The sequence below is a fragment of the Otolemur garnettii genome, unplaced genomic scaffold (assembly GCF_000181295.1).
Source record: "Otolemur garnettii isolate 467f Iridium unplaced genomic scaffold, OtoGar3 scaffold00005, whole genome shotgun sequence".
Taxonomy (NCBI): domain Eukaryota; kingdom Metazoa; phylum Chordata; class Mammalia; order Primates; family Galagidae; genus Otolemur; species Otolemur garnettii.
The window spans coordinates 5,764,558-5,788,155 of record NW_003852400.1 but is presented as its reverse complement, the minus strand read 5'-3'; the positions used below and the strand labels follow the sequence as shown (position 1 = coordinate 5,788,155).

General features: G+C 38.1%; 1 protein-coding gene across 1 annotated transcript in view; it reads right to left on the bottom strand.

Moving 5' to 3' along the window:
- The window catches only part of CCDC146 (coiled-coil domain containing 146), a 178,077-nt gene that overhangs the window by 138,978 nt on the left and 15,501 nt on the right, over positions 1-23,598 (bottom strand). The window contains exon 2 of the mRNA XM_003782617.3: positions 4,869-5,035. Within this exon, the coding sequence (XP_003782665.1) occupies positions 4,869-5,024 (156 nt within the window). The 5' untranslated portion in view covers positions 5,025-5,035. The remainder of the gene's footprint in view (positions 1-4,868; positions 5,036-23,598) is intronic.

Sequence of the window (23,598 nt, the reverse complement as noted above, 5' to 3'; positions counted from 1 at the left end):
AGAATGTAAATGTTTTGACACAATGACTATGCAAATGACATGAAATTTATGTGAACCATCTTGATGAAAGTATTTCAAAATGTATATGAAAACTCTACACTGTACCCCATGTTTGCATTAATGTATACAGCTATCATTTAATAATAATAAAAAAAAGAAACTCTTAACTGAAAATCTTGGCCAACAACTCACGGCTCTTGCATCACAACAGTGTACCAGCTCACACAGCACTGTCTGTGAGGGAGTTTTTAGCCAATAAACAAATAACTATATTGAAACACTCTCCCTACTCCCCTAATTTGGCCCCCATTGACTTTTTTCATTTAAAAATAAAGGAAATGTAAAAGGACAACATTTTGATGAAATTCAGGAATTAAGGGTAATACAACAGCTTTGATGGACATTCCAGAAAAAGATTTCCAAAATTGCTCTGAAGGGTGAACTAGGCACAGGCATTGATTGGTGTGTAGCTTCCCAAGAGGAGTACTTCAAAGGTGACTGTAGTGATATTCAGGAATGAGGTATGTAGCACTTTTTGTAGGCAGAGTTTGTGAACTTAATTGTCAGACCTCATATATGGTGATAAGCCATAACTGGGAAGGGTGGGTCTCAAGGGAAGCATCTTGCTTTCTGGAACTATATCCTTATCTGACAGAGAATATGGTGGGAGAAAAGATGAATTAAACGGATAAATATTTAAAAGAGACATTTAACTTTTAAGCTGACAAAGAACACAGGAGGAGAACAAGGAGAAGAATTGATAGACTCAGTTTTGAACATGTTCATTGTAGGCACATGAACTACACACTTATTCTTTGTGAGCTGCATGTTCATTGTAGGCACACTGAGCTACACACTTATTCGTTGTGAGCTTTACTATATCTACGTTAGATCTTAAAAAATATTTTAAATAAAAAGAAAAGAAGGTGATATCACATTGTTAATGGGACAAGAGAAGTGTGGGGAGTTCCAGGTCTCATAGTTAAGCAGTGATGGCAAAGTGAGGGAGCAGGTGTCCAGCATTAGCCCACACAGTACACTGATGAGAGCTATGTGGCTCGATTCCCAAATAGTGAATTAACATAGTGTAGTTGCTGCCCTGTTAAGTCTTCTTGCTTAATGTGATTATAATGTCAGTGGGAAACCCTAATTATTCTATGCAAAATATTTCATGATGAGAAAGTATTCAGTAAATGTTTGTAACTAAGCGCTAAGTGACAGGTGCAGCCTATGAATGCTGGAAGAGTTGAGAGTTTGGGAAAACCCCTGTAAGCTAGCTACTCGGGCAGCTTTCTGAAGGACATGGTAATTAAGCCAGGATTTGAAAGGTTAGAAACAGATGCAAGGGCTGAGAACTGTGGTCTATCCAAGTATTTTATGTTTTTAGTTTGAATGGTTCAGACTTTCAAGAGACACTGACTAGGCACGTTTGTGGATAGTCATGACGTTACTTCATGTATTTTGAATGCATGCCAGTTTCCCCAGGCATGTGAATTTTTTCCTTCCAAATATGGGAGAGTTTCTGCCATGGGGAACAACATAAACAGAAGATCACCAGGGTCTAACTGAATGGCTCAATTATAAGAGTGGTTTGGGTCCAAACTGCAGAGTGCCATGAATGTCACACTGAACATATTCTTAGACGACAACATGACACCCATGCATTGCAACTCAGTAGTGCTGGGCCAATTGTGCAACTAGCATTAATAACAACAAACACTGCGAGCAGCTTCTGGTTCTTCAGGGTGATGCCAACCATCTGGACCTTCGGAAGTGGATTCCTGACTGCTTTCTCGCAGTTGCCATCTGAACTCTTGCTGTTTCTGCAGAAACAGCTTCTGTTTAGACAACTGAAGAATAACTTTATACAAAGTAGGTTAAAAACTTGTAAGACCCACACATTTTGGAGGAATGCTAAAAGAATTGCAAAAGAAGCTACAGATATTGTTCCTAATTGGAATTCCAACATCCTGATGGTGTTTATTATGGGAATAAAGTTGTCCGAAGCCAATCATTTATTCTGCACGATTTTGCTGGTTTGAGGAATGGTTCTCATGCAGTAAAATTGCTGATGTTGACACCACTCAAAAGGGTAGGAAAGATAGTTCCTTGATGCTACTATTGAAAGCTCTTGTATATGCACTTTAATTAAGGGCTTCTCATACCCAATGATTAGTAACTATAATTTGTCCATACAGGGTATTGACAGATTCTTGAAATATTTAATAAATTGTTAGAGGGAAGATCAATATGCACAAGAGGTTTCTATAAGTTCTCCATTTTTTTTTTTTTTTTTTTTTTGGAGACAGAGAGTCTCACTATGTCACCCTTGGTAGAGTGCTGTGGTGTCACAGCTCACAGCAACCTCAAACTCTTGGGCTTAAGTGATTCTCTTGCCTCAGCCTCCCAAGTAGCTGGGAGTACAGGCACCCGCCCAAACGCCCAGCTATTTTTTTGTTGTTGCAGTTGTTGTTTAGCTGGCCTGGGTTGGAACCCTCCAGCTTGGTACACGTGGCTGGCACCACAATCACTGTGTTACAGACACCGAGCTCCCCTTTATTTCTTTAATTAACTTATTTATTTATTTATGGTGCTTATTTTTGAGACAGGTTCTTGCTCTGTTGCCCAGGCTGGAGTGCAGTAGCCTTCATAGCTCACAATCTCAAACTCCTGGGCTCAAGTGATCCTCCCAGCTTAGCCTCCTGAGTAGCTGGGACTACAGACATATGTTACCATGCCTGACTAATTGTTTTCTATTTTTAGTAGAGATGAGGTCTAGCTCTTGCTCAGGTTGGTCTTGAACTCCTGAGCTCAAGTGATCCTCCTATCTCACCCTCTTACAGGGCTAGAATTACAAAAATGAGCCAACCACCCAGCCTAAGTTCTCCTTTCTATTTTACAAAACAACCCTTTTGTGCTTCTTTATATTGGGCTATAAAAACTCAAATATAACATTTACTGTTATTATTATTTTTGACTAGAAGGAAATGAACTCAAGTTGCAATTTTTGATGTTAAGTTTCTTTATAATCTGGCTGTAAGCCAAGCTGGCCACCCTCTGGGAGAGCCCTGATGGGAGGGAGGTAGGTTCTCCTGTGTCAGGCACGTGAGACACAATGGGGAGGTGAAAAGAAAATACCTGAAGCGAAACAGAAGAAATTTGTTACTTAGAGATCTGAGAGGTGCAGATGGGGACACCAGCAAGAAGTCTGGAGGTGGCTGGGAGCTCAACCTGTGGGTGGGCAGTGAGTGACAGGGGACCTGTGTGACCACGCCTTTCTTAAAGTTCGTGGGTGTTATCCCTTCTCCTTTCCTGCAGGAGTGGTAGATTGGCTAGTTTAAAGAAAACACATCAGAAGGGAGAAACTTATGTATATGACTCTGGTGTTCACCATTATGTTTTACCACAAGCGTTGGGGTGTGTTGTGTTTGGGATCAGAGGGATGAGAAATAAGCTGGCCATATCCCAAACAACCACAAGGAGAGGGGGCGTTTTAACTAGGACAAAGGTGATAGGGTATGACTGGGTTCTGAAATCATGTCAGTCCTAGAAAGTGGGTGACTTTGCATCACAACTGTCTGTTGGTATAACTTCTTTGGCAGCAACTATATTAAACAGATTTATGGCACAAGTTTAGCCTTCTTTTTTATTTGATTGAATCATTAGTAGCCGTGTAGAAGTAGAAATCTACTGCAAAGTTGGACATTGGATGGATTTTAGCAGAAACAGAGAACCCTGATAAGTTAAAAATATTAAGACTAAAGGGATGAGAACACACTGATGCATGTAGGTGTAAAGGGGCATCAGGTCTTCAGGGAGAGACACTGGGAGAACAAGAAGGCAGAGAGAATGGAGTAAACGCGGTTGGATGTCAAAATCTAAGGAATCTGAGTGAAATGGACAGGAAATTCTTTGTGCTGTTCTTGAAAATTTCCTGCATATATGAAATTATGTCAAAATAAAAGAAAAAATTAAAACTGTAGAAAAAAGTAAACAATTGAGCAATTAGATCCTATACACACATAGATAAAGCTATCACATTTTAAAGGTTTTTTCATCGTATTCTATTCCAATTTGGTTTTGCTTCTTAGTTGCTGGTAAACTCTGTTTTTGCATTAAATACTTTATAAGATTACTTTTACTATGGCTACCAAACTTCTTAGAATGTTTTATTCAGTTACATGTATATACAGTTAATAGTCTAGAATTCAAAAGTCCTCTGAACCATTTTCTAAAACACAGTTCTTCGGTATGACAAGGTAACAGTTGTGCATGTAGTCAGTCATTGCTTAAGAGGAATAACTTTTCTCACATATGGGTTGAACCTGCTTTTTAAAAATCAGATGATGAGAATACACAATTTATCACAGTGCCCTTTTTGTTTCTTTGCTTATAGAAAACAGCAGATTTCAGTGCTCCACTGCAGTGATATCACTACAGGACAAGATCTTTTATCTTCACTTCATGGAAGTAAATCGGTATATTTTTTAAAATCTCCCTTTTTATTCACGTACCAACCCACGAAATGCACATAACTGACTGCTTATACAGGGCGAACATAAAGTTCGTGTGCAATTTAAATTAGTTTAACATGGTACATTGCACACGAACTTTATGGGCACTCTATATATGCAGATATTTATTATGCTATAAAAGTATTAGAACCTATACTACTAGGTCATTTCAGCATTGCACGAAACCCTCTTAAAAGAAAAGGCAGAGACCGTTTTATTTTAAAGGCCTTCAAACTGTGCATGTTGCATAAAAGATACATATAATAAAGCATTTTGATAATGATATTCACTTCATCTGAATTTTTCAGTAGATGATTCAGCTTTTACTATAGTAACGTATAAAGAGAAATGTACCTCATGCAGATGAATGAAAGCTGGAGTGTCAGACAGATTAACAAACCGCTCATCTTGAATGTTAATTGTGGGTACTATGGTATAAATGGGCTCTTGATCCTTTTTATCCTTCTCCTCTTCCTCTTCTTTTTCTGTGTCTGTGTTACTGTCTTCCATTTTTCACAATTCTGAAATAAAATTAACCCATATTTAGCTGTTTAGGAGTGCCTTTACTTATAAACTAAAATTAATGGAAAATAATAAAAGTGGGCTAGGCACAGTAGCTATGCATACAATCCCAGCACTCTGGGATGGATCCCTTGAGGTTGGTAGTTCAAGACCAGCCTGAGCAAGAGAAAGACCCTGTCTCCACTAAAAACAGAAAAAATTAGCCAGGCATTGTGGTGGGCACCTGTCATGTCAGCTACTCAGGATGCTGAGGCAGGAGGATCACTTGAACCCAGGAGTCTGATGCCATGGCATTCTAGCCTGGGTGACAGAGTGTGACTCTGTCTCAAAAAAAAAATTTTTTTTTAGAAAAAAGAAAAAGAAAGTAAGAAGCAAAACTCACCTGGAATAAGCTATTCTTCAGTGAAACTATAAATCAGGAAAGTAACCTGATCTGATTATAAAAGCCTGCTTTATAATAAAGAGATTCTCTATTGTTACATTGAAATCAAGAATTCTTATTTTAAAAAAGTAGGTTAAGTGTTGCATTAATTGGAAAATAAAATATATAACTAGAATATATGTTCCATTCTATTGGAAAGAACTGAATTTCTGAGTTTACTGAGCATTATAGTAAGCACTCAACTACTATTTATTGAATGGATAAATAAAGATAACATTCGCCCTTAAAATATAACACAAAGCTAATTCCAATTATTTGGAAAAATATAAACCAACAGCCAGGGTAGGCTATAGGCATGAGCTGAGTAAGACTAAGCAGAAACAAGCTCGTGAGGAGCCAAGTCCAGGGAGGGGCAAAGACAGCAGGGGTTGCACTGGAGGCAGGGCGGTGGGCAGCTGATCTCACTCAAGACACTCTTTACTCTCTATTTAATAAAATGGAACAAAAGAATTGCAGTGACAATGCAAATCAATATCAGCCTAGATATTTATGGAACAAGTAGGTGGGAATCTTTCTATTGATCCCATTGGGTCAAGAACACTTTGCTTTCCAAGATCTCTGTAATCTGTATCTACTATATACTTCTGCAATTGCTTTTAAAATACTATATTGTAATTCACTATTTTTTCATATTGTCTCCTTTATTGAACTCCTTAGAATAGGAGCTATATCTTATTTACCCATAGACCTTCAACCCCTAGCAAATGACACTCTTACTAGAATGAGACCCCAAAATAATAACTGCCAATGGAACAAACCAGTTCTGGCACTCTGCTAGTGTCAGAAGAATGTTACAATTGCGAATAATTTGTTTGATTTTTCAGAAGTGAAATGTTTCATGCTAAATCAATGAAGTAACAATAATGCATTCACTCCTTTTGTAAAGTTAATTTACCTAAAACCAAAGGTGAACAAAATTGAGGTTCTTCTATAATTGTTATTGCTATTGCCAGCTTTGAAAATTTTTCTTCCCCAAATCATATTGACAGGGCCACCTACATAATTTGCAAGTACTAGGGAAAAAAATTAATGTGAGCTTTCTTGTTCAGAAGGCAAGAGAAATGTGCTATTAAACTTAACAAAATATAATGTTTCACTTTACTGACTCATAAAATAATAGAGGTAATAGTGATACATGAATAAAAACATACACCTACACATTTCAAGACAGTATTTTTGGTGTCATAATTTTATTTAAAATAAATAAAAATAATATTTTGATTGATCATAAGAATTTTTTGGCTCACTTTCCTGAAAATTCCTTTACTAGGTTATCAAAATTTGAACTCATTGCCACTTCATTTTCAATTAATATAACTGACACTTAGGATGGTCATCCTTGGAAAATGTAAAATCATAAACCATTTTTGACAAGTTTTAATTTTGAGAAGAATCTTCTTGCGATACAACTGTTCCTGGAAATGATAAGAATATTTATAGGCTCTGACAACATTTAGATAAATTTCTGATAAATCATTTCAAAATATAACCTCTAGAGCTTATGATTCTCATAGAACAATTTTTCTAAAAAGATTTAACTCTTCCTATAAATCATATTCATTTTCAAACTCGAGCTGTAAATTTTAAATGTACATTTATTCAATATTCATTTTATTGTTTCCTCTGACACTTGCTGTAAGTTGAGAAGGTTGTGCAAGAATCTCAAAGTGTCTTCACGGTTTGCACATGCACCAAAACACTTACCTGTATGAACTCTGTAGCTGTCACGTTCAATTGCAAAGAAGAAATAAAACTGAAAGTGGCCTTCCTTGATAATACTTCATTTACTAAATACTGCATGTGAAAAGTGTTCTTTTCTATAGAATGCAATGATATTTAAATAAAATTTTTGTTTCTAACTCCCATGGATATTTGATTTGTGATGTTATAGTAGCTTTCAAAATTGGAGATTTTAAACTCTTTGAAGAATTTTAGCAACTCCCTGATAAACTATTGCAATATCCATGTGTTTGGTTTCATTTTTAAACAATTTTAAAAAGTTTTCTGCATGAATGTCAGCAGTTTCTGTCCTTACTATATGTGGAGATGCCACAGGGACAGGTTCTGGGGACAAGCCTCCTGCTGGGGGTCCCCGAGCTCTCCCCATGCAGAGTCTCTTCTTTCTCCTGAGAGCATTGCTGTGCTAACTGCTGCTATTACATGTGCTGTCCCTGCTGTTACTGCTGCCAGTCTGGGTCCAAGTGCTGGGCTGGCTGCCTTGGGATTCTGCAGTACCCCAAACCACTCTGAGGCACACATTTGAGCACCAGGCCACTAGGCAAATTACTCAACTCCACTGCCTGAGATTGCCAAGGACTCAGGTCAGTGCATGAGCCCACCACCGCCTGCCCTGGCTCTGCAGTTCACGTGCAGGCTCAATTGTCCCAATAGGTTTCACTTACAAAACGCAAGCTCAAGGGCAGCGTCTGTGGCTCAAAGGAGTAGGGTGCTGGCCCCATATACCAGAGGTGGTGGGTTCAAACCCAGCCCCAGCCAAAAACTGCAACAAAACAAAACAAATAACAACAACAACAACAACAACAAAAACCCCACAAGCTCAAAAATAAAATTATTAAGCATTTAAAGATGGTGACGCCAGGACATTAAACCAACTGCACAGCCCTTCTGAGAGTGGGTCCCTTTGTGACTACACAGGTAACATATCTATTGAAGCCAGCCCTGTATAGAAGCCATTGATTTGCTCGTGTATTCAAGTGGACCCAGAGCAGTTTCTAAAAGGATCCTGTGTTAGCCTGCAAGATCTCCAGTGTTCCGCTTTGGTGACATTGGGACGACTGACTTTCTGGAGAGAATTGTTAAGGTGCCTCCATTACATAAGAGAATGCCAATCTTATCACCCGTTCTTTTTGATGTCTGAAATATGTGTCTGTAGTGAATCAACAGGACAGTATATGGAAACCCTTTCTTTATCAGAGAACTGTAACGGTCATACATTTAAGGTCTGGATCTTCTGCTGAATGTGTATCATCTCCATGTCCATCTTATTGGATTAGCTGCGCTTGTTGATATGAAGTGCCTTTCTTTATTATGGAAAGCATGTTCTATAATATGAAGCCAGAGGGTTGGTAGGTTCTGGTTCTTGAATTTATTAGTCAAGTGGCCATAGATAACTTATTTATTCATTGAATTTACTCTTATTTAAAATGAGAATAATAGTAATTAATTTTTCTGTTTCAGAAAGAGTATAGACTAAATATGATGATGTATCTGGATCTGAAATGACAGAACTACTAGAAGAATTGATAAGAAAACATTTTGGGACATTGGTCTAAGCAAATATTTTATGGATAAGATCTCAAAAAGCATAGACAACAAAAACAAAAATAGATAAACTGGACTATATTAACCTAAAAAGCTTATGCATAAAATAGGAAACATCAACACAGTAAGGAGACAGCCTTCTGAATGGAAGAAAATATTTGAAAATTGTCCATCTGACAAAGGACTAAGATCCAAAATCTGTGAGGAACTCAATTCAAAATAGTAAAAAAAAAAAAAAACCATTAACAAGTAGACAAAGAAGATGGATACAACAGATATTTCTCCATAGAAGACACACAAATGGCCCACAGGCATATGAAGAAAAAGTGCACAACATTACCGACCATCAGGGGCATGCAAATCACACTACAATGAAATATCATCTTACCCCAGTTAGAATGGCTACTACCAAAAAAACAAAACAACCGATGCTGGTAAGAATTGGGAAAAGGAAACTCTTACATATACTGTCAGTGGGAATATGAATTAGTACAGACACTTTGGAAAACATGTATGGAGATTTCTCAAAAAACTAAAACTAGAACTACCACATGTTCCAGCAAGCCCACTACTGGGTCTTTATCCAAAGGAAAAAAATTAGCATAACACATCGTACCCCACATATGCTTAAATGTATTCATGATCTATGTGTATATGACTTAATTTAAAAAAAAAGAAAGAAAAAATTAGTATAACATAAAGATACCTATGCTCCCATATACATAGTATATTGCAGCACTATTAACAATAGCAAAGACAAGAAACCAATCTACATGTCCATTAACAAATAGATAAAGAAAATGAGGTATATAAACACAGTGTAATATTATTTGGCCATAAAAAAGAATAAAACAATGTCATTTGCTGCAACACAGATGGAACTGGAGGTAATTATGTTAAGTGAAATAGCTAGGCACAGAAAAAAAAATATCGCAGGTTCTCACTCATATGCGGAAGCTAAAAAAGCTGATCTCGTGGAGGTAGAGCATAGGATGATAGATAACAAAGGCTGGGAAGGGTGTGTGAGTCAGGGGGATGAAGACGGTTTGGTCTGGGTCTAAACGTAATTATATAGCAGGAATAAGTTCTAGTGTTTGATAACTGAGTGGGATGACTATAGTTAATAACAAGGTATTGTATATTTCAAAATAGCTAGACATGAGGGCTTAAAGTGCTCCCAACACATAGAAATGGTAAATACTCAAGGTAATAACCTGAGTTACCCTAAATAACCTGACTTGATCATTACACACCTTGTATATGACAAGAAATCACATGTACCCCGTAAGTATGTACAAATATTGGTTCATTGGAAATGAACCAGTACATATATAGTCAACTAATTTTCAACAAAGGCACCAGGAATACACAATGAGGAAAGAATAGATTTTCAATAAATGGTGTTGGGAAAAATGGATATCCCTATGCAAAAGATTAAGTTGGACCCTTATACCACACACACAAATTAACTTCAACTAGGTTAAAGACTTAGAAATAAGATCTAAAATCATAGAATTCCTAGAAGAAAACACATGGGAAAAGCTCTTTGACATCAGTTTTAGCAGTGATTTTTTTTGGATGTGACACCAAAAACATAGGCATCAAAAGGAAAAATAAACAAGTGGAATTACATCAAATTAATAAGCTTTTGCACAGCAAGGAAGAAATCAACAAAGTGAGAAGGCAACCTATGGAATGAGAGAAAATATTTGCAAACTATATATCTGACAATGGGTTAATATCCAAAATATACAAAGAACTCGTATAACTGAATAGCAAAAGGACCTCCAAATAACCTAATTTAAAAATGGGCAGAGAGCCCTACTCTTTTGAGCCACAGGTGCCGCCCCACATACCAGAGGTGGTGGGTTCAAACCCAGCCCCAGCCAAAAACTGAAAAAAAAAAAATGAGCAGAGGAGTTGAATAAATATTTTTCCAAAGAAGACATACAAATGGCCAATAGGCATGTGAAAGGGTGCTCAACATCACTAATCATCAGGGAAATGCAAATCAAAACCACAAAGAGATACTACCTCATACCTGGAAGAATGGCTATTATTCAAGAAAAGGTAAGTTGATGAGGATGTGAAGAAAAGGGAACTATTATCCACTCTTGGGGAGAGTGAACTTGGTAAAGCCATTATGGAAAACAGTCTAGAGTCCTCAAATAATTAAAAATGTAACTGTCTAATGATCCAGCAATCCTGATTCAGGGTGTATCTGCAAAGAAACTGAAATCAGGATCTTAAAGAGATATAAGCACTTCCACGTTCATTTCAGTACTATTCACAATAGCCATGACATGGAAACAACCTAAATGTCCATCAACATATGTCCATGAATGGATAAGGAAATGTTGGTATATGTATGCTATGGAATACTATTCGGCCATAAAAAAGGAAATCCTGCCATTAGCAACAGACCTGGAGGACATTACGTTAAGTGAAATATGCCAGCAGAGAAACGCAAACACTGGATGATGTCACTTATATGTAGAACAGTCTCATAGAAGAAGGGAGTAGGGTGGTGGGTGCCAGGGGCTGAAGGAAGGGGAAATGGAGAGGTGACGGGTAAGGGTATAAAGTTCCAGTTAACACAAGATAAATTCTGGAGATATACTATACAGCCAGTGCCTATAGCTAACAATACTCTATTGTATACTTAAATTTATTATACCTCAATAAACTGATTTAAAAAAAAAAAGAAAGGGAGACTAAGTAAAAAAGTAAAAAATACAACAGAGGCACATAAGAAAATCCCATGTGAATTAAAACCTAAAATAGGAATTAATCTCAAATAATGATTTTCCACTGGTGTGACACAGCACTCTGGTGTGCCATGAGAGGTTCTTAGGCGTGCTGCGAAAATTTTTAAAGATCATTAATGAAATTATTTGCAAAAGAAGTTCAAAGCATGGTAAGTATATTCTTTTTTTAATCTTTTTAAATCACATAATGTAAGTATGTCATGGAAATTTAACTATGGGTTCAAGTGTGCTGTGAGATAAAAAAAGGTTGAAAAACACTGATCTAGACGATAGGGAGGAAAGGACTTAAGTGCATAACAAGGTTTAAGGGATAACACAATAAATATTCAAGGCTTAGTTAATATAAGATTGCAAAGCCCGTTGTATTAACATTACCACACTGAAGACAACATGATCAACAGCTGCAAATAAAACAATGAAATAAAACATATGCCCAGGCGACCATGGTATAACCACAGTGTTCTATGAACACTAAGAATCTATAAGGATGCAGGTAATATACAATCTAAAGAAGCAAGGCAGGGAAATGATGGGCTCAATGTCATATAAGGTGTGGTAAAATAAGCCCAGATCAAAAGCAGTGTTCACAGGGAGGTAGATAAAGCTTAGAAAGCAATTCGTAGCTTGTATTTAGACTTTAATCTCTAGGCATTCTTTGCAGAGGAGCTAATCTGAGTTGTAAAGAGATTGGTGACAGTGAGAAGAGTAGTTTAAAAAAAGTATGAATCCGAGCCTAAGAGCCGGCCACTGTGCTATGGGCGTGTGACAGAGAACAGTGGTGAGCAAGACAAACATGGTTCTTCACCTCAGGGGGCCCACAGACTGCTGATAAGACAAAAATAATAAAAAATAAACATCAAGGCATACACTGTTTAAAGTTATAACTGAAACAGGTGCTATGAAAGCTTGGAGAAACAGGGAAGCCACCCACTGCACTGTTCCAGGAGGCCACTGGCATGACAAGTTCTGCAAGAAGCAGCCCCCAGTGAAGGAACCAAGGTACCAAGCTGTTCCGTACTTGTCTGAAGAGGAGAGGATGTGGTTTTCTGAGGCTTTTAAGAAAGCAGAGGGTCTGAACTGAGCTTTGACACGTAAGCTTTAGACACACAGACAGGCCAGTGGAGGAGAAAAGAAGCTTTAGCCCCATCACAAAAGAACTTTTAACTCCTGTATATTTCATGCTTCATCTAAGTCAGTGGTTCTCAACCTTCCTAATGCCACAGCCCTTTAATACAGTTCCTCATGTTGTAGTGACCCCCAACCATAAAATTATTTTCGTTGCTACTTCATAACTGTAATTTTGCCAATGTTAGGAATCGTAATGTAAATATCTGATATGCAGGAGACCCCCAAAGGAGTCACGACCCACAGGTTGAGAACCACTGATCTAAGGGTTAAAACAGAAAGCTTAAATAGGAAGCTTCACAAAAAATAATTGGGCAACAAATATTGCACGGTCTGCCTTGTTTTGTAACACACACCACTACTTCCTCTTCTTTAAAGCTAAACATAGGTGATCATCACTTCATTTTTATTTTGAACTCTGAAGGAAATCCTTCTTGATAATTACAAGGAGCATGTGCAAGAACCAAATGCCACATGCTCCAAAGAATGAGGCAGGACACACAAACAATGTGATGGTTTTGACGATAGCAATGCTTCAAGAAAGCCATAGCAGGAAACCACTGCCTTTCAGTATTACTCATCACTGAACAAGACCAAGTTTTGCTCATTTTAGAAATAGCAGTGTGTAATGTAAAGCCACCCTTCTGGTCTTCCTACCCAGAACCTGAGCATCTTTTTTGTAATTTAGCTCCTCTAACAGCCTTGAAAACATGACTGCAGTCCTTCCCCCAGCAGCCCTTGAGGTTAACTATGTAACTTTCTATAGTAAGAACCTCGAATCTCAGGAGGAAGGGAGAACTCTGGGACACTTCTAGTTTTTGGTTTTTTTTTTTTCCCTAATCTATTAAAAAACACAGAAATGTCAAAACAGGATTATACAAATTGTGATATAAAATTGTATGACAAGTGCCTCTCAGTCCTCTCAGTACGTCTCTGGGATGATATGCATATTCTCTTTTGCAGATAATGTTAACACTGTATATTAAAGGCCCCTCCTAACAGCTTCTGACCCACAATATGACAGGCTCAGAATACGGGGCAGCCAATCCCACATGAGGCATACCTCAGGCCCATGCAGTGGACAGCAACAACATCAGACATTACCAGATTGGCAGTCTTACATGCAAAAGAGAAAATGATTGTGGTGATGTGCATGTACACCTTACATTCTACATACAACATACAACACTCTTTCTTACTATACAAAGACAAAACTAGACTTGTAACTTTTTTTAAGATAAGATACATGTTTTAAAAAAGAGGGGGTAAAAAGCTTTGTCAATCCAAGACCCAGCAACAACAACAAAAAACCCACAATTTTTTCTGTTCCTAAAAGCACAAAAAAGAAAAATACCCTCTTAAAAAAAGAAACCTGCCAAACCTCCACTCAGGCACAGGAAAAAGGAAAACTCCTGCAGTAAATAAGTACAGATAAACTTTGCCTCATAATTGAAGTGTTAAAATAACAATGTGGTTTGAATTACTTCTAATTAAAAACACACAAAAGAGAGCAAAGCTCTAAGAGAAACCTTCAAGTGCATACCTCGCCTTTAAAGTTAATTTTCACATGTGCTAGGCAGTTAAATCTTTCATGATGTACATGTGTAATCAGAGAGGAATCTGTTAATTGCCTACAATCCTGGGGAGCCAAGGCTCTGTCACAGAATGAGCACCCTCCCCAGGACAGAAGGATGCTGAGAGAGCTCATTTCTTTTTTTCTAAAATTTCAGATTCATATGAGGGTACAGGTGACTAGGTTACAATGTTTGTGTTTGTTAGGTCCCTGTTGTAGTTGTCGGCAAGGGTGTGCCACGTACCTTACCCTGTGGCCCCTCGGCGGGAGCACACCACTGTCCCTCCCCATTCTGCTGTCTTCCTGCCTTCCTCTGCCCACTCCCACCACGCCCCAAGCACAGTCCCAAGAAAAGTTCCTCACCCTCTCTTCAAAGCTGCTTAATATTTTTGTCCTTTCTTCTCAGAAACCTACATAGCCAAAATGAACACTGTATTACTCATTGGTGGACAGGCAGAACATGTGGGGGCCTGCTGGGGAAGCACCATGGGCAGAACTGTCTTAGAAACAGATAAGACTTTGTCTCCACAGACCCTCCCCATGACCCCTGTCAGCATGCAGGCACTCCTGCCCAGGGCCCCTAATAATAAAAACATTTGTATAGCCTTTTACAATTTAAACAAAGCCTTCCTTTAGGTTGTTTCACTTACCCCTAACACCATATACCATAAGAATTATCTCCATTTTGTAGATGAGGAAATTGAAGGTGAGAGAGTGAAAATGATGTGGCCAAGATAACACAGCAGTAAATGGCAGTATTATTCAAACCCACGTCCTCTGGCTGCAATTCCCTTACCCTTCATCCCATGCAAGAATCGTCCCTGGTCTTAGCAGAGTGTTTCCATCTTGGCCTTCAGACACAAAAGACAGGATCAAGGGCACAGAGAGGCTCATGAAATTCAACTAATGTCACTGCAACAGCATAAGGCTAGGACTCCTTTAGCAAAAAGCAAGACAACACAATCTAAATCAATTAAAGGCTAATGAATTCTTCAACTCCATCCAGTTAGGTAAATGTAAAGATGCAAAGTCTCCATCTTTTTTAATGGCTGAATAGTATTCCATGGTATACATGCACCACAGTTTCTTGATCCATTCAGGGGTTGATGAGCACTTAGGTTGCTGCCATGACTTGTACATCTTTTACATTTACCTAGATAGAACTGAAATACATTCTTCTTAGTAAAGTATGGCAAGAATGGAAAAATAAATATCCAGTGTATTCTATACTAATATGAAATCAATATATAAATAATTACATGCTCATAAGAACAATAAAACACAAATATAGTCTAGTATGGGGGTACAGAGGGCAGGGGTCAAGGGGAGGATGATTGGTAGAAGGAGGGAGGGCATGAGGCGGGATCTCACCTAATGTGCACATTGTGAGGGTGTATAACATGCCCCTGGGTGAGGGGCTCTTCTACAAATGGAACTTTACCTGGAAATGAGAACAATGTAACCTAAAAATGTGTATCCTCATATTAATTTGAAATAAAAAACAAATTTAAAAAAAGACTAATGAATTCGTGTAGAGCCGTGATTACTAGACTGAGCTGAGCAAAACAATGGGCTACAGAACTTGTTGCTATAGTTACAAACCAAAGGAAAGCTTTCATATACACACAGCGTGGCAAGAAACACTGATCTTATATCTGCAATTATTTACAGTCCTGCAAGTCCAGGCGGACTTCAGAAACACCAAGAGTGTCTAAAAGGCCCTATCAGTTCCCTTAAGAGTTTCCAAACAATTTAGTGTTAGCAGAGGCTAAGAGTTTCAGATCCTGAAGGTTGTCATAGGAGATTCAGAATGTCCACACAGGTCTAAGCTGACAGTCTTCCAGGGAGTCTGGAGAGCAGAGATTCTACATGCTTGAGTGCAATCTAGAGTCCCACTGCAGGCCGCTCCTTTTGCCTGCTACCAAAATGTGCATGTTTTAAAAATTCCACTGTCCTCTCTGCTTGAATTTTAAAAAATAGTACTGGCTCGGTGCCTGTGGCTCAAGTGGCTAAGGCGCCAGCCACATACACCTAGGTGGCGGGTTCGAATCCAGCCCGGGCCACCAAACAACAATGATGGCTGCAACCAAAAAATAGCCAGGCGTTGTGGCGGGTGCCTGTGGTCCCAGCTACTTGGGAGGCTGAGGCAGGAGACTCGCTTGAGCCCTGGAGTTGGAGGTTGCTGTGAGCTGTGATGCCACCGTACTCTACCCAGGGGGACAGCCTGAGGCTCTGTCTCAAAAAAAACAAAAAATTGTACCAAAACAACACTTACTACAGTAATTACAATTATACAGTGGCCTATACATCTTATCTAATGAGGCATGTGCCTTGCAAGTCTCCTCTGTCATTTACCCTTTTCCTCTTCCCCGTACCATGGTTAGTGGGAACATGGACCCACACTGGTCTATCTGCTTAGCAAAGAACTTCCCGACACATTAACTATCACTGTTAACCATCAGCACCAGCCAGGTTCCTCCCTTTCCCCACCTCCTCCTCCTAGTATTTCATCTAAGACGGGAATTAGTGACTTAGACTTAGTCTACAGACTGGCAGCATGGAGTAAGAGAAATGACTACTCTGAAGTTCTTTGATTTAGACTTGAATTTCATTCCTCCCCTTCCTGTGTGTCCTTGGGCAAAATATTCAGCTACTAAGTGGCTATTTCCGAACCTGCAAGATAATTTAAGAGTTATTGTAAGGCGAACAATGTAATCTAATCATTCATACCCTTATATTAATCTGAAACTAAAAATAAATAAAAATTTAAAAAAGAAGACTTATCTAAAGAGAAGAAAAACAAATTGTTACTGTGAAGATTAAATGGGACAACGCATGAGAAGTCTGAGCCCAGTGCCCAGCATATGGTCCTCAATAAATGCTAGCCCTGCCCTACCACTACCTTGTTCTTTTGCTTTCCATATGTAATGTGCCTGAAATCACTTTGACAGGGAACAAATAAATGAAGGTCATTCTGGTGATGGACCAAATATTTCAGTATCTATAGGCTGGAAGAGATGATCTGAGTCTTCTCCAGCACTAATGTATCCTGGAGCATTCCTTTAGGCTTTGGTGTGAGAGTCTTCCACCAAATCTTCACATCTCACTGTGAAATTTAAATCTAGGATAAGAAAGACCATAGGGGACATTGAGTATTAGAGCAGAAGAAAGGGAATGCCACGATTAAAGAAAAGTCCTTAAAGGAATTCACGTCAATTCCAAGTCAGGGGAGGAGCTACTTCAGACAATTAGTGAAGTAGGCAAAGTTCCCTCTTCCGTGTCTGCAAATTTCATAGCCCTGTCTTTTTGTTGCATAAGCATTTCCTGTTCTCAGGGTTTCATTGACCCTAGACAGATCTCCACCTTAGCCTTCCTCTCTCCCACCAGCATCCCTTACTCAATTTATTTCCTTCCTTTAAAGGCAAAGACTCTTACATTAATTATAAGGTTAGAAGAATATTTACCAGGCCCATTTTCTTACCTTTACATTGGTAGAGGAAATGAAAAATAAAAATAAATAAGCATCTCTTTGAAGTTGGGGAACAAGAAAAGTTGGTGAGAAAACAAGTTGAAATAAGCCCCTGAGCTACCCCATCTACCTCGGACAAGTCTTAAGAAAGGAAATGGCAGAACCTGGACATTCAAGAACTTCACGGGGACAGTGTGCCTCCTTTCTGGCAAGGTTCCAGAGCCATCACCATCCTTAGCTTTTTTTATGATGAAGGAGAGTGGGACATGGGAGATTATAAAAGCTGTATATGAGAAACTCACAAGCAACATCATACTAAACGGGGGAAAGTGGAAAGCATTATTACTAAGAACTGGAAGAAGACAAGGGCTCCCCCGTCACCACCTCTATTCAACACAGTGCTAGAAGTTCTAGCCAGAGCAACAGGCAAGAGAGAGAAACAAAGGGATCCAAGGCAGAAAAGAGGACGTCAAACTATCACATTTCACTGATGATACAATCTTATGTCCAGAAAACTCTGAAGACTCCACCAAGAGACTCCTGGAATGGATGATTAAATTCAGCAGTCTCAGGCTACAGAATCAATATACCTAAATCAGTAGCATTCCTACACACTTGTAAAGCAGAGAGTCAAATCAAAGATTCAATACCATCCACAATAGCTACAAAGAAAACAAAGTACCCATGAATTTACTTAAACAAAGAGGTAAAATATCTCTACAAAGAGAACTACAAAACACCGAGGAAATTGTAGATAACACAAACGGAGAAACATCCCCTGCTCATGGACTGGTAGAATCAACATCATTCAACTGTTTATACTGCTCAAAGTGATTTACAGACTCAATGCAATCTCCAACAAAACACCAATGTCATGTTTCATAAAACTAGAAAAAATAATTCTACACTTTATTTTGAATCAAAAAAGACTCTGAATAGGCAAAAAAATCTTAGGCAAAAAGAACAAATCTGGAGGCATCACATTACCAGACTTCAAACTATACTACAAGACTATATAGTAACCATTTGGGGTATAAAAATAGAGACATAGACCATGGACCAGAACAGAGAACCCAGAAAGAAAACCATCTGCCCACAGCCAACAGACCTTTGACAAAGCAGACTACACTGTACACTTTTGGGAAAAAAGAAGCCCTATTCAATGAATGGTACTGGGAAAAATTGGATAGGCACATGCAAAAGAATGAAACAGCATCCATATTTCTTGTCACTCACAAAAATTAATTCAGGATGGATTAGAGACTTAAATGTAGGGCATGAAACCCTTATAAATACTAGAAGTGATGGAAAACTCATCTAGGTATCCACATAGGCAAAGAATTTATGAAGAAGACACCATTGGCAATGTCAGCAACACCAAAAATCAAAAATGGGACTTGGTTGAATTAAAAAGCTTCTGTAAAGCCAAAGAAATAATCAACAGAGCAAGAAGACAACCTATAGAATGGAGGGAAATGTTCACAAGCTATACATCTGATAAAGAGCTAATTACCAGAATTTACAAAGAGTTCAAGCAAATCTGCAAGGAAAAACAACACTGTTAAAAAGTGGGCAAAAGACATGAACAGAAGCTTTTCAAAGAAGGTAGACAAATGGCAAAAAAACATGAAAAGGTGATCAATACCACTAATCATCAGGGAAATGCAAATTAAAGTCACAGGCGATATCACCTTATCCCAGCTAGAATGGCTTTTATTGAAAAGTCCAAAAACAAGAGATGCTGGTGTGGATGCAGAGAGAAGAAAAAATGCTTATACATTGCTGGTGGGACTGCAAATTAGTACAACCTCTGTGGAAAACAGTATGGAGATTCCTCAAAGAACTAAAAGTAGACCTGCCATTTGATCTAACCATCCCACTACAGGGTATTTACCCAAAGGAAAAGAAGTCATCAAAGACACTTGTACTCAAAATGTTTATGGCAGCACAATTCACAACTGCAAAGATGTGGGATCCACCCACGTGCCCATCAGTTCAGGAGCCGATTAACAAAACGTAGCATATACATACAATGGAATGTTACTCAGACACAAAGAAGGGTGAATTAAGGCCTTTTGCAACAATTTGGCTGGAACTGGCTGGAGACCATTATCCTAAGTGAAGTATCTAAAGAATGAAAAAATAAACACCACAAATACTATTAAATTTGAACAGATGAGCACACATGTGCACAGAAGGAGTAAACCTCAGTGGAAATCAGGCAGAGGGGAAGGAATAGAGGGGCTGAGTGAAAATCTACGTCACAGGTACCATGAGAACTATCTGGGTGATGGGTGCACTGTTAACTCTGACTGACTTAAGAATAACCAAATCAGTACATGCAACCAAAACATTTGCAACCCCGTAATATCTTGAAATAAAAAAAGAGAAATATTTGCTGATTTCAAGGTCACATGATTTTTTCTCATATTTTCTTTTAGAACTTGTATCATTTTAACTGTTATATTTAGATCCTTATTTCATATTAATTTTTTCTACGTAGCATGAAGTTGTTCTTTATTTCTTTTTGTTTTTGTACATGGATATACAATTATTCCAGCAACATTTACTGGAAAAAACTCTTCCTATTGAATTATCACAGAAACTTTCTTTCTTTTTTTCTTTTCTTTTTTTTTTTTTTTTGAGACAGAGTCTCACTGCGTCACCCTCAGTAGAGTGCCCTGGCGTCATAGCTCACACCAACCTCCAACTATTGGGCTTAAGTGATTCTCTTGCCTCAGCCTCCCAAGTAGCTGGGACTACAGGTGCCTGCCACAACGCCTGGCTATTCTTTGGTTATAGTTGTCATCATTGTTTGGCAGGCCCAGGCTGGATTTGAACTGGCCAGCTCTGGTGTATGTGGCTGGCACCCTAACTGCTTGAGCTACAGGCACCGAGCCCACAGAAACTTTCTTAAATACCAATTGACCAAATATGTGTAGGTCTATTTCAATACTCTATTATGTCTCGTTGATTTATGTCTACTATTATACCACTATAATACAGTATTTATTATTGTAGCTTTATAACAAGTCTGAAAATGAGGCAGTATGTGTCCTCAAACTTAGTTCTTTTTCAAAATTATCTGGTCTTTACTAGGTACTTTGCATTTCCATGTAAATTTTAAAAGCACCTTGTCAATTTCTATTTTTAAAAAGCCTGATGGAATTTTGACAGGGATGGTGATGAACCAATAGACCAATGTAGGGAGATGTGACATCTTATCCTTAATCGCATTGTGCCTGAATATGGTATTTCTTCCCATTTACTTAACTCTTCTCCAGTTTCTTGCAGTAATGTTTTATAGTTTTCACAGGACAAGTGCCATGGACAGAATGTGTCCTCCAAAAATTCATATGTTGCAACCCCAATCCCTAATGAGATGATAATTGGAGATGGGGCCTTTGGGAGGTAATTAGGTCATGAGTGTGAAGCCCTCATGAGGGTAGCAGTGGCCTTGAAGATGCTGAGTAAAAAGGCATCTCTCCCACACAAAGAAATAAGAAGATGGCTGTCTGCAGCCCAGGAAGCGGCCTCACCAGAACCAGCCATGCTGGTACCCTCATCTTAGACTTTACAGCCTCCAAAATTGTGAGAAATAAATTTCTGTCTTTTAAGCCACATACTCTATGATATTTTTGCATAGCTACCTAAACTAAGACAACAGACCCTTTATGTATTTTAAGTTTATCCCTAAGTATTACATGTTTTACATGTTATTGGAATGGTTTTGTTATAAAATTTCAATTTCCAAATGTTATTTTTTTCCTTAGAAATGGAATTGATTTTTGTTTTGACCTTGTATCCTATAACCTTGTGAAACTTTCTTTTAATTCTAATAGTTTTTTAATAGTATTCCTTAGAATTTCTGCTTAGATGATCATTTTATCAGTGAATAAAGACAGTTTTACTTATTCCTTTCCTACATGGATCCTTTTTTTTTTTTTTAAAGACTTTATTTTTGGAAGGAAGTTTTAGGTTTATAGCAAAATTGAGAGAAAGGTGCAAAGATTTCTCAAATCCCCTTGGTCCCCACAGATGCCTAAGTTCCCCTGTCATCAACATCCCTCACCAGAATGGTGCATTTGTTGTAACTGAGGGCCCGACACTGATACATCATAATCACCCCAAATCTACTGTTTACATTAGGGTCCACTCATAATGTTGTACACTCTGCATTTGGATAAATGTATGACACAAATCCACCATTATATTCTCATACAGAATATTTCCACTGCTCTGAAATTCCAGTGTGCTCTGCCCATTCATCACCCCATCACCTGCCAAATTCCCAGGCAACCACTGATCCTGTTATCATCACCATAGTTTTGCCTTTTCTAGAATGTCATATAGTCAGAATCATACACTAAGTGGCCTTTCCAGATGGGCATCTTTCACATAGTAATATTCATTTAAGTTTCTCCTATATCTTTCTGTGGCTTGACAGCTTACTTCTTTTTAGCACTGAGTAGTATTCCATTGTCTGAATATACTACAGTTTATCTTCTCACCTACTAAAGGATGCTTCCAAGTTTTGGCAATTATGAATAAAACTTCTATTAATATAAACATCCATGTACAAGTTTTTGTGTGGACATAAGTTTTAGCTCCTTTGGGTAAATACCAAGGAGCAGGATTGCTGGATGATACAGGAAGAGTATGTTTAGTTTTGTTAAAAGCTGCCTGTCTTCCAGAATGGTTATAGCATTTTTCATTCCCATCAGCAGTGAATGAGAGGTCCTGTTGCATCCCATCCTTGCCAGTCTTCAGTGTTGTCAGTTTCTGGATTTTTGCCTTTCTAATAGGTATGTAAAAGCATCTGACTGTTAATTTAGTTTGCATTTCCCTAATGACATTTGAGGTGGAGTTTTCATGTGCTTATTTGCCACATGTGTATCTTCGGTGGGGTGTTTAAGGCTTTGGCCCATTTTAAAACTTGTTGTTGTTGAATTTTGAGTTCTTTGTGTATTTTGGATAATAGTCCTTTAGCAGATGTGTTGTTTGCAAATATTTTCTCTCTCTTCTTGTTCCCTCGACACTGACTTTCACAGAGCACAGGTTTTTATTTTTAATGAAGTTCAGCTTGTTGATGATTTCTTCAATGAATCATGCCTCTGGAGCTATGTCTAAAAAGTCTTTGCCAAACTCAAGGTCACCTAGGTCTTTGTTATCTTCTACAAGTTTCATAGTTTTGCATTTTATAAATAGGTCTATGATCCATTCAGAGCTACATTTTTGCTAAGGATGCCAGATCTGTGCCTAGATTCATCTTTTTACATGAGGATGTCCAGTTGTTCCAACCCGGTTTTTTTGAAAAGAGTCCCCTGACTACATTGTATTGCTCTAACTCCTTTGTCAAAGTTCAGTGGACTGTATTTACGTGGGCCTATTTTTGGAGTTTCTATTCTTTTCTACTGATCTATTTATCCATTCTTTTGCCAAAACCACATTGTCTTCATTACTGGAGCTATAAAGCAATCTTTTTTTTTAGTTTAATGCAGAGTTGGAATAAAAGTATAGCAATCATTAAAGTTGGGTAGTGTCATTCCTCCAACTTTGTTCTTCTTCAGTATCGTGTTGGCTATTCTAGGTCTTTTGCATCTTCAGATAAACTTTAGAAAAAGTTTATTGATATCCAAAAGTAAACTGCTGGGGGTTTGACTGAGATTGCACTGAATCTATACATCAATTTGGGAAGAATTGAAATCTCGACAATCTTGAATTTTCCTCTCCATGAACATGGAGGATCTCTCAATTTGTTTAGCTCTTTGATTTCTTTCACCAGAATTTTGTCATTTTCCTCATATATATCCTATATATAATGTTAGACTTATACCTAAGTATCTCATTTTGGGGGGTTCTAAGTAAGGTAAATAACACTTTGTATTTAATTTCAGACTCTA